General features: G+C 28.2%; 1 protein-coding gene across 4 annotated transcripts in view; it reads right to left on the minus strand.

The window, feature by feature from the left end:
* Window positions 1-1,245: 1,245 nt before the first annotated feature.
* Window positions 1,246-12,832, minus strand: part of LOC127286477 (uncharacterized) — a 71,646-nt gene continuing 60,059 nt past the window's right edge. For all 4 annotated transcript variants that reach the window (XM_051312911.1, XM_051312910.1, XM_051312909.1 and 1 more), the window contains one exon: window positions 1,246-2,307. In XM_051312911.1, coding sequence (XP_051168868.1) covers window positions 1,297-2,232 — 936 coding nt within the window. In that variant the 5' untranslated portion in view covers window positions 2,233-2,307 and the 3' untranslated portion in view covers window positions 1,246-1,296. The remainder of the gene's footprint in view (window positions 2,308-12,832) is intronic.

Consider the following 12,832-nt stretch of genomic DNA (forward strand, 5'->3'; position numbering starts at 1 on the left):
TTTCTTTTTATCATTTTCTCTTAAATACCGTCTATCCGGGTTTATTGAATTAATAATTTACTGAGAGGTAGTCCACTACCTTATTCTAAACATTGTTTAGCGAAGAGCATTTACGCTTTCCAAATAAGCGGAATTGTTAATAATAAAATTTAGTATTATTTCTAACTTTATTATTTTCTCTTTAAATTATTTATTTTATTTTTGTTTATTTAATTTCCGTCTTTAACAACTTCATCAAAAGTAAAGATTAACCTCTGCATTGATAGGTTGGACACACAAACCTTTTATATTAAATTAACAATAACTGTTACCTAACAGTGATTGTTATAAATAATTGCAATCTCTGCATTTAACAACGATTACACTCCCAAAATTTTCATACGTAGAATTGTGGAAATTGATGTGTTACAGACGAAATTCCATAATATATATTTTCTAATTTTAAATATTTAATTATTAATTCCAATTAACTTAACGATTATTTATAATTTTATTTTTATTTATTTTAATTCTGAAATCAATTGTTATTTCGCAAATGAGTTGGAATTATTGAACTCAATATTGCGAAATAACACGAACTAAAGTATCATCAACTTTGATAATTCTGGGACTTCCAATGTATGAAGGTTGCCACATTAGTTTGGAAAATTAGGAAATATAAAAAAATCATAAAAGGTAATTAAGGTCGTTGAACCAATCTAATTTATCTTTCCCGCAAGGCAGATGTGTTTCCCGCAAAAAGGCGAAAGAATATACAGTTTTATTCCCACGAACAGTGATTGAGATTATTATTTAATCCCCGCATTAAGGGTTGAGTTATTTAAAATAATACAAGTGAATATTCCACAAATTGTGAAGTTGATTGATATAAGAGTTTGATGTAAAAGGAAATTTAATTTCATATAAATTGCTTTGAAATATAAAAAGTGTAGATTCAAGTTAAAGTCTAGAAGTTTTATTTAAATAACAATTCTTTATATTTCAATTGAATTGTTAAAGAGATTCAGGTTTGGTGAACCCAATACTCTGAATTTTATAAACACATTTTGAAATATTGAAATAATTGATTCAAGGAGTAATTGATGAAAATTTATTAAAAATAAAATATAAGAAATAAAGAGTAAAGAACGAAATTAATAATTGTATTAACCCGGCTATTTGTGAAATTCTTTTAAAGTTTAATTTTCGTCACGCAACAGTAGGAATTTTTTTGTAAGAAATTATTTTTTACAAGAATGCAGTATCTTCACTGTTAGCTGTAATTTATTTTCAAAGACAATTCGCAATGTTACATTCTCATGGATGATTAATGTAGTTATATCTATTATAAATAAAGTTTGAAGTTCTTCTTGGTAAGTTTATTCCTATTTTTGAATGATAAGGTCCCATTGCTCTCCAAGTCTCTCTACAATTAGGACAAGTTTTTGTTGTATAACCATGTCGTCCGCACATGTGACAAAATATACGTTTTATTTCAGTACAATTTGAATAAGGATGGCCAGCTTTTCTGCAATTCCAGCAAAGTCGTGGTGTTTTTAAATTTTTTATATTTTTGTTTCTTGATCGGCTAATGAATGAAGTGTTACAATTAGAACCATTTGAATTCATATTTATCGTCTTTAAATTTGATGTATTATCATAACTGAAGAGAATTTGCATAGGATTAGTTTGAATAGAACGTTGAAACATCAGCTTGATTTCATTTTGAATTGCAGATTCAGTTTGTTGAGGTAAGTAGTTGATTGTTTGAGTTGAGGCTTCAATTTGTTCATATGGAAAATGAATATTTGTTTGCGACGAAGCTTCATTTAATTTAGGTAAATCATAAATTTCACTTGACAGTGCGAAGCGATCTTTCAATCCTATTACTCGTTTGAGAGTACATTCGTGATTATTTCCATGGCTTAGAGTATTTACCATATCAAATAAGGCCTTAATTAGTCCCGGCTTAAATTGTTCCAACCACAATAAAGATGGTAGATAAGATCGAATTGGATCCCAAACTGGATCTTCATCAAGCTTCACAGGTATCTCTTCTGGTGGACCTGGAATATTATCTGGACCGAGTGAGCTTCGTTCTGCTGGTGGCAAAGGAGGAGGTGTCGGCACTCTCGTAATTTCCTCAACACCTTCTGTTTCATCATTTTCCATTTCATGGCTTAGATTATTAAATAAAAATTCCGGAGAAGATGTTCGAATTTGATTTTGTTTTTCTTTGTTATCTAAAAACATTTTAATGATGTTGATTTTTCAGATTTAGCCTCATTAACAAATCATCAGAAGTCTTCTGTCGTTTTTGCAGTAGTCCTAAAAATACAAAAGAATTAAATTAAATATTTAATAAATTAAATAAACATACAGAATAATTTAAAAGAATAATTAGAAATAACTTTCTTTTGAATAGACTTTATTATTTGTTCATCAGTGCATTATAATTTCAAAATCCAAAATTTCTCATCAGGTGTTCTAAGCCGACCTGTGGAGAAGTCTTCAGACCCTAAAACATTGTTCAGTACGATTTCCGCGAGCATCGAGTTTCCAGCTCTGTCTGGAACTACCCAGATTAAAATGCCTAAGCGCTCCCGTTCGGTACCAAGGACCCGCTTTAATCTATGTGCTTACACGGATAACTCTAAAGTCTACGGAGACCGGATAGGATCAATTCAAGAGAAGAATTTTTAAAGATAATATAATTTTGTTTTTATAAATTTTTGTCGAAAGACTAGCCGGATGTGGAGTGCCCACGTCTTCCCCTGTGATTGACGGCTTAACAAATAATTGTAGTAGAGAGAGAGAGAGAGAGAGGATTTGTCTGTCCCTATCTTTAATTGTGCATGTACTAAAAGAATATACGACATACCGCAAATGCGCCACTCAAGTGATTGTGAAAGGACAGGTAAATTTTAAATTCATGTTTTGCCCATCGGAAGGTAAATGTCCGACGGTAAAATAAGGAAGGCGGAACGGTAAGTACTCGAATTATCGTTCCGGGGTAAACTATAAATTTGTAATTCAATCCTTCTACTTCCCTTCCTTCTTGTTTGTAAGAGAGAGTGGAATTACATTTGGCAAGATTTTAAAAATAATAAAAGTAACATTTTAATTCTTTTTCTTTTCCCTCTATTCTATCAATAATAATTTTAAAAAAAGGAAGGCGCAGTATACTTTCCAATCTCTTCTGGAAAATATCGTCAATTTAGATGAAACGATACCATAAATTAAAACAAAGCCCTTTAGGCCTTGACAGTTTGGACCTCCGAGAATCTCTGAAATTTGAGCCATCTCAAAAGCCCGCTGTATTGTTATAATTATTTTGAATAATCATTATTTCAAAAACAAATAATTTCTTCGGTTCGTAACAGCAAGAAGCGATTAAGCGACAAATAAATTCACTATATTTTTCCCACTTTTTTCGCCAATCTACCCCTCAGACCATGGCTGTTCGGAGAATAGAATTTTTGGATGAAGTCTGTTAGTGAGGCAGGTAGAATCACCCTTTATACCAGGGTTGTTTAGAGTAAAGTTTTGAAAAGTGATTGTGTTGAGTTAGTTTATTAATTGATTATTGATATTATTGCTTTCAATTGAATATTGATTTTATTGATTTGATTTTGAATATTGATCAGATATTAATTGGATATTGATTTGAATAATAGAATGTTAGTGAATGGATCCACTACCTTTATTATTAGATTTGTTCGAAGGGCATGTTGATAGCCTACCAAAATTTATGAATGAATACATAAACATGATTATTTGCCTAATGGGTAGTCTAAAATAATTACTTTCATTATGTAATAAACCCTTCTATATTAATTAATAAAGTTCATTGAACTTAGGTAAAGTTTTTTTTAAATTCTAAATTCTTTTCATCTACTTTAACGTGTGTCGCTCTTACGTGAGTTCGTATTTGTCGTGTTAGTTGTCAGTTCGTCTCTCTATATTAAAGAAATAAAATTTAGTAAAAAATGGAATCTTTTGGTGATGTTCAAAAATTGCGCGAAGCTTTCGCTTTGATGACTGTTGGAGTGGTGGATGTACCAAACTTCCTAGAAGCTAAAAGGGAACATCTTGCGAAGACGCATGTTGATATATATATATATATATATGTATATATATTTTTTTTAAACAATTAAGTTTTATATATAATGAGTGGTAAGAAGAGTAGAAAAATTTTGTGATGCAGAGAAAAATTTTCAAAATATTCTTTAAATATATACATATATATTTTTTTCAGGAGCCTATTGAAAATGCCCCCATGTTCGTTGCTCCTGTTCGGTAATTTGTTGGTCACTGTTGGCCTGTGAATTCTGAGGCTATGCTTCAGTGTCCGCAACCTGCGCGTGTTTTTAAATGGAACCAGGAGTATAAATGGAACTGGGATCACGCTCGCTTTATTACTCGCTCTTTTTGGGCGAGTGATAAATATTTTGATCCAATTCGGTCTGTAGTTTCACCCGACGAGCCGGTTGAAACTCCTATAAGTTGTCTGAATGTCAACTCTGAAGTTTTATAAGTATATTTTTTTATTTTGTTTTTTTGTGTCTATGATTTTTTTTCTTCTCTTTTTTTTATCTTGAATAATAAAAAAATTCTTTTTTTTTAAATCTAGCGGCGACATGCTCCCTATTCCCGGGTAAAAGGATACCGTGTTTTAGATGACGGATTACAAGTAGTGTTTGTTCAGCGGTTTTCTTTGGAGTGGGACGAATACGTTTGCCATGATCCATTTTGGAAAAGGGTAAAAAAAAAATTTTAATAAAATTTTTTTTTTACTTTTCTTTTAACATATACAAAAATGTGAAAGTTAATTATTTTTGAATTATTTATTTCTTATAATGTTTATAAAGTGTTATTTGTTTTCTGTGTTGCATAATGTGTCCTCTTTATCAAGTATTGTATTAATGAATTGTTAATAATATTAATAATTTATTAATAATACGTTACGAAATTCATACGTAACAGTGAAATTTCATTGTTATTAATAAATTGAATAATTGACAAAATTTCATTTATAATTTCAAAAGAAAAGAAAAAGGAACACACCTTTTTCCAAAGAAAATTCCAAAGGGGATTTTTCCAGTAAAATAAAAAGAACCCAATAATAAAAACTGGTCTCTCTTTTTAAAACAAATTTCTACAATAAAAAAAATAAGCCTTATTGTAATGACTTTTAGTTCAATGCCTTTAATAAAAATTGCAAGCTTGTAGTCGTTCAATAAGTCGAAAAACTTATTGCGAAACTGAAGACCCTTCTTGCACCACAATTCTCCACCTGCAACAATTAACCTATATCTATTAAAACTAAATGAAACACATCCACATTCGCAGTTTTTTTGTGTTTCAACCAGATTAACGTCGTGAGTCTCGAGTTATTATATTGTGAATTAAAAATCGTAATCACGAATATTTAGTTAACCGGGACTGTCCGTCTAAAATTAAATTTGATAAATATAACTTACAAAATAATTATTTTCTTAAAACGGCGAACAATAATAAAATAATGGAGTGAATTTTACAAGCGTCGAATTATTGTTTTTCTAGCGTTAAAACCGTGAAAGTTAATTAAGTGGTTATTACATTTTTCAATGGTTTTAAACGTCAAATAACAATAATAAAAAAAGCACAGAATTATTATCCTATTTCGGTTAATTGGTGATTATTCCTTATTTCCTTAAATATTATTTATTAAAAACAATATTTGTTAATTATTATTACAAATATGTTGTCAATTACTCACCAACAACATACACAACACTCACACATATAAATTTTCTAATGTTAAATATTCAATTATTTTTTTAAATTAATTTAATAACTATTTATAATTTTATTTTTCATTTATTTTTAATTTTGAAATCAATGGTTATTTCGCAAATAAATTGAGATTATTGAACTTCATATTGCGAAATAATATGAACTAAATTACAAATCGATTTTGCTGATTGTAGAACTTACAATGTATAGAAGTTGCCACATTAGTCTGGAAAATTAGAAAATATATATAAACCATAAAGGTAAATCAGGTGGTTTAAAACCCACACCACTAATAAAATGCAAGTTCGCTAAAACTTGTGTTACGGACGGATTTCCGTAATATTTAAAATTTTTTTTAACATAAATACCCTATGGGCAAAAAACTATGTTCGTTCTAAAAATGTTTTAAGGACGTTCTTAGAACGTTTCATGTCCGCCAAATAATGTTCTGGAACATTTTAGGAACATGGATGTTCAAATAATGTTCCAGAACATTATTTGGTGGACATGAAACGTTCTAAAAACGTTCTTAAAACGTTTTTAGAACGAACATGATTTTTTGCCCACAGGGTATTATTTATTAAAAATAATACTTATATAATTAACGTTACAAATACTTTGTCAAATATATACCTACATCTATACAACACACACACATACTTAGTTTCGGACACTAGAATATTCCAATAATATTTCTAATTAATTCAATAAATATTTATAATTTAATTTTTTTTATTTAATTTCTAAATCAAAATTATTTCGCAAATGAATACAGATTATTGAACCTCATATTGCGAAATAATTTGAACTAAATTATTGATCGATTGCACAAGTTGTGGGACTTACACTGTATAGAGTTGCCACATTATTTTGGGAAAATGAGGAAACATATAAAGTATACCGATAATAAAGGTGGTTGAACCGATCACGCCACGATTAAAATGCAAGTTTTGCTAAAACTTGCATGGAAACAACGAGGTGTTGATTGCAAAATCAACCCTCCCACCACCTAAAATTATATACTAAATGGGTGTGATCGTTGCCACCAAATTATTGTTCGAGGAGTCTTAAATTGTTTTTCCCGCAGAGCGGATGTCTTTCCCGCAAAAATGCGGATGAATATAAAGTTTAACTCCCACTAAGAGTGGTAGAGAATATTATTTTTTCCCCGCAGTAAGGGTTGAAATTCGTCAAGCTTGTTTATAAGAATACAAGTGAAATTTTCCACAATCTGTGAAATTGATTATCGTATAAAAGTTCATTCAATTCAAAAAAAGTAATTTGAATCATTCAGTAAAAGTGTCAGGAAGGATTAAAGTGTATATTCAGCGAAAATCTTAAGTGTTTTATTTTAAAAAAAAAAGAATAATAAAAAAACAATTATTTATATTTCAAATTAACTGTATAATAAATTCAGGCTTGGTGAACCCAATGTTCTGAATTTTAATACTGGATTTGTGATATTGAAATAATTGTTGAAAAGCAATATTTGAGACAAGCGTATTAAAAAGAAAATATAAAGATTAAAAGGGAAGGTAAAAGACTTCCGCAGATCGGAGAATCATATGTCAAGCACGAGTTTTTAAACTCTATGAGTTGGAAAAGTAATTTGATCCTTTTGTAACACTTTATTCTTTATTATTCTGGTGAGACGCATTAATATTACATATATTAATTAAAACATATAAATATATTCTAAAAACGAGAAACACACATTATTATACACAGAGCACACACACAATTTGTTTTCTTTTATTGAAAGTTTTTCTTTTATTAATTCTTTTGTTTTCTTCGTCGTTTATAATAAATGACATTTTTTGTGAGACTTGATTTTTATTTTAATCAAGTAGCTTAAAGTAAACGATAATAAAATTGTATATCTTTTCGAACAAAAACCAATTGGGGAACTGTATGTAAATTATTGGGGGTTAAATGAATAAATGTAATCTTATTTCATAATAATTCAACTCTTGATTTATTTAATCACCTTTATATGCATTTATCTCATTTCTTTCTTTATAAACATTTTCGATAAAATACCGTCTACCCGGGGGTGTTGAATGAATAAAACTCTGAATAGCAGTCCACTACCTTTTTCTAATTTGCTTAGCGAAGAGCTATAACGCTTTCCGAATAAGCGGAGTTGATAATAATAAAAATTAGTGTTATTTCTAATCTTATTATTTTTCTTCAAAATTATTTTACTTTATTTTATTTTATTTTTGTTAATTAACATCCGTCTTTAACAACTTGCATGGAAACAATGAGGTGTTGATTGCAAAATCAACCCTCCCACTACTTCAAAATTACATACAGACAGGGCGAGATCGTTGCCACCGAATTATTCTTAAAAAAGTCTTAATTTGTTTTTCCCCCAAAGCGGATGTGTTTCCCGCAAAAAGGCGGAAGAATATATGAAGTTTGTTCTCACTAAAAGTGGTTGAAATAGTTATTTGCTTCCCTCAGTAAGGGTAGAGTCTGTCAAATTATCTAAGTAATACAGTGAATATTCCACGATTTGTGAAATCGATTATTATATAAAAGTTCGTTAAAAAGAGTAAAATTAATTATCAAGTATAAAGTGTCATAAATGCTAAAGTGCAAGATCCCGTTGAAATTTAAAAGTGCTTTGTTTAATATCACAATTATTTATATCTCCAAATTAACTGTTTAGAAAATCCAGGTTTGGTGAACCCAATACTCTGAATTTTTAAAAGGCAGATTTTGAAATATTGAAATAATTGTTTAAAGGCAATATTTAAGACAAGTTTAAGAAAAGAAAATATAAAGAATAAAGGAAGGTAAAAAGACTTTCGCATATTTGAAAATCGTATATCAAGTACGAGTAGCTTAACGTAAAAGTTGTTTAAATTGTAATCATTTTATTAAAGCACAATTGGGGAACTGAATGTATACTTTTGAGGGTTGAATGAATAAACGGATTTCTACATCCGTTAAATCACCTTTTTGATGTTTTCATTATATCTCTCTTTTTGATCATTTTATCTAAAATACCGTCTATCCGGGTTTATTGAATTGATAATATACTATTTAATATACAAACATAATGACTTTAATTACATAGTAAAAATTTAGTTGAATTTTAACTTCTTAAAAGTAATCTTGTTTATCGTTTCTTTACGAACCTTCTAATGTTTTTTTTTTAATATTTATCCAAAGGCACTTTGATGTATATGAAAAACTTCAAATTGTCAAAATAATAAAGTTAGACACACTAACTAATCAAGTAATTTTTACTAATTCGAAAATTAAGAATTTTTAAAATATGAAAGAAAATAATAGAAGATATAAAAATTTTTGTCTCTCAAATATAAACTCTGAAGAGAAATAGCAACTGCACTGTGACTTCTGTATGAAACGGAAAATATGTCTGAATAAGTTGAATTCGCACAAAGCAATATAAGAATATAAAATATAATAAAAAAATTACTCTTTGAAATATAAAGTTTTCATTGGTTTAAGAGCTATTAGTTATGGGGGCAATGGATTTCTTGTTTAAAACGTCATTAGAAGCGCTCTGCGGTTTGTCGTTTACTATATTTTTTAAAGTCTTACACTACAGCCATCAATAAAAGCTGAAATACTTTTTTTTAGAAAATGTTCATATAATATTTTTTATTATTATTACCGATAAATTCTGCCATTAATAAATTATTAATATTATTAATAATTCCTTAATATAATACATTAAAAACGAGAACACATTCTGCGATACAGAACACATAAAACAGAATAAATAATACATTAAAGACATTACAAATAAATGCCTTTAGAATTTCTTGGAGCTGTCCGAACAGTTACATAATAAATGGTAACATACAATTCATAACCTAAATTTAAAAGAAAACCTATTAAATTTTCATGACAAAATTGAGAAACTAAGTGACTTAATTTGACTAAAAAAATAAAGGAGTTATTTAAAAAGTAAATAGTTTTGAAAGATAAGAGATTGTGTTTAAATATTGAGTTTATTGAGATAAATTCTGTTGTTTAAAATAATTGTTGGGACAAAGGAGATTAAAAATAATACTGTAAATGAATTGGAGGTTTGTTCCCAAAACAAAAGTAAACTTTTAAGATAGATTGAATACTATATTTAAGTAATTTGTAAAATTTTTCACATTACAGAACGTTGTGTTGCAATATTTTTATTATTTGAATTCAGTTTTATCGAGTGAATTTCGTAACTTATTATTAATAAATTATGAATATTATTAATAATTTATTAATACAATTGTATGTCCATTCAAACTGAACTGGAACACTACCGAATATTGCAAAGGTTTCAATAAAAACATTGACAACAATAAATTTGTTAAATAAAATATACTTTTCCCCACCAAAAGTCAACTTAATAAAATCAGTTGACACACGAAGATGAAGGTTTTCCAAGTGTGGTCTCCGAGTGAGACGGGTGGAACAACCCCTTAGACCAAGGTTGTTTAGTGTGAGTTGTTGTTTGGGAGAGGAGAGAGCTCAGTGTGGAGTTCGGAGTTTTTGAGAGTTTCGATTTGGAGTTTTGAGTTTCTGAGTTGAGAGACTCTTTAAAACACAACTTTAGTTTTGAGGTTGTTTCCTTTTTGGAGTTTTATTCTGAGTTTTTATCTGAGTTGTGATTTTTGAGTTGAGATTATTTAAAGAGTATTTATTTTTGAGTTGGAGATTATTTGACAAGAAGAGTATTTAGTATTGAATTGTGATTTGATTTAAGAGTAGAGTTTTACAAAGAATTAATAATTGAAGTTTTTGAATAAAGAGAATCTGATTTTGAGTTTGATTAAAGAGTATATAAATGAGTTTTTTTTAGTTCACTCAGTTCTGAATTGAGATTGAAAATAAATAGTAATTGAGTTTATGTTTTCTATTGAGTTTTGAGATTTGTTTGACATAATTGATTGAGATAAAGAGAATATTAAATAACTATAATAAAATGGAGAATTGATTTAACGTTTGAATTGAGTTACGTCGAGTATATTGGAAGATACAATTCTGAGGAATTCCAAAGGTAAATTACGAAAGAGTCAAGAGACTCTTAACAAATTATACACACAACATCCTTACACTTTCATTACATTCATACCTAAAATTGTATTGAATACAGAATACTGTACTATTGTAATATTTGGATTTTTACACAATATATATTTATATACAACTATTTAAATATTTGTTTAATCTTTTCTTTCCAATATACCTTAACCAATTGTTCTATTAATATGGAATCTCAACCAACTCACTGAATAATAGTGAGGTAAGGAAGGGATCCACTACATATACAATATAATTGTCCGAAGGGCAACGTATGTTAAAGTACCAAGATCTATTAGACTTTTGAAAATATCAATCTTTGATTGACATTGATAAAAACTAATTTTCAAAATTTATCTTTAACATATAATTCCAAGAAATTTCTTAGGTAAGTATCGTAAAAGTCACGAAGACTTTAAATAATTTCACAACACATACAGTCATCCACATATTATATTTGAATTGAGATTGATTTAAACACTATTAATTATTCTATTTTATGTATCATTTGGGATTTTTCACACAATATATCAGTATACTTATGTACAACTCTTCAATTATTTGTTTTACCTTTCTTTCAAAAACTCCTAAAACCAATTTGTTCTTTAAATATGGAATCTCAACCATCCCACTGAATAATAGTGAGGTAAGAAGGGGATCCACTACCTTTAAAAATTAATTGTCCAAAGGGGAACGTGAGTTAAAGAATGAAGATCTTTTTAGAGTTTTTTGGAGAATAACAATCTTTGATTGCTACTGTTAGGGACGGAATTTCGGTCACTTTATAATTTTTTTAATAATTATTATTCGAATATTTATAATACAAAACACAACACACATATTATTATTCTTATTGTGAATATTTTCAATTATTGTTTCAAAATTATTTTATAATTATGTCAAAAGTCTTTTCTTATAATTTATTTAATAATGAATCGTTAATTTAAAATGAGTTAGAAAATAATAACATGATCTAAATTCTCATTATGTCAGTTAAATGTGGGTCTTCAATATATAACAGTTACTAAATCCATTTGGAAGATTAAGTAATATTAATGAAAATTATAAGTAGAGTAGGTGATTGAATGTATCACTACCCCAGTTAGAAATGAAACGTTGTTGGAATTGCATGAAAATAAGGAGGTGTTAGTTGCAAAATCAACTCTCCCACTACATAAGTCGGGTGTGATCATTGTCACCAATTTCAATGTTTAAAGAAGTTTAAATAGTTGGTCCTTTTCGGACAGAGGAATGAAGTGTTCAGTATCATTTCCCGCAGTTGTGTTTATTCCCGCAAAAAGGCGGATGATTATATATTGTTAAATCCCACTAAAAGTGGTTGAAATGATTGATTATTCCCCTAGTCAGGGTTGATTTGTGATTATTAATATAAAAGTACAAGTATCTTGAAAATATACTAGTTAAATAGAAATCATTGAGTAATTCACATCATAAATAAATAAAATAAATAAGAGAAGACTTCCACATTTCTAAGCATCGAGTGATAAACACGAGTAATACGATACTTTTCTGTTCTGATTATAATTCTGGTGAGTCTATTTAAATAATTGACTTTAATGAAATAGTTCTTCTTAAAGAAATCAAACATACATTTACACAAAACGCACAAACATCATTCATGACAAATTAAAGTTGTAATTTGGAAATAAAATCTTTCTTGTTTCTATATGTGAGACTTGACGTAAGTCATATAGCTTAGTTGATTTGATTATTGAATTGTGAAATAAACCTTTATATTCTTTTCATGTATTAAAGAATTATATTGGGAGTATATTGTAATGCTTTCAATGTTTATGTAATAAACTGAGTATTATTTTAATTTGACTCCATTTATTTAATTCACTTTGAAATAATTTTGTCTCTGTTACGCCAATATTTATTTGGCAACATAAATAAAATTAAAACATTAAATTTTTAATAATAAAATTATTTATTAAATATGTCAGAATTATTTTATTTTAAAATTATTTTTCTTTATTCTTAGACTTGCTTCAAGTAAGATTGT

This window comes from Leptopilina boulardi, unplaced genomic scaffold (genome assembly GCF_019393585.1).
Source record: "Leptopilina boulardi isolate dan_hultmark-lab unplaced genomic scaffold, ZJU_Lbou_2.1 LbouV2_362, whole genome shotgun sequence".
NCBI classification, from domain to species: Eukaryota; Metazoa; Arthropoda; class Insecta; order Hymenoptera; family Figitidae; genus Leptopilina; species Leptopilina boulardi.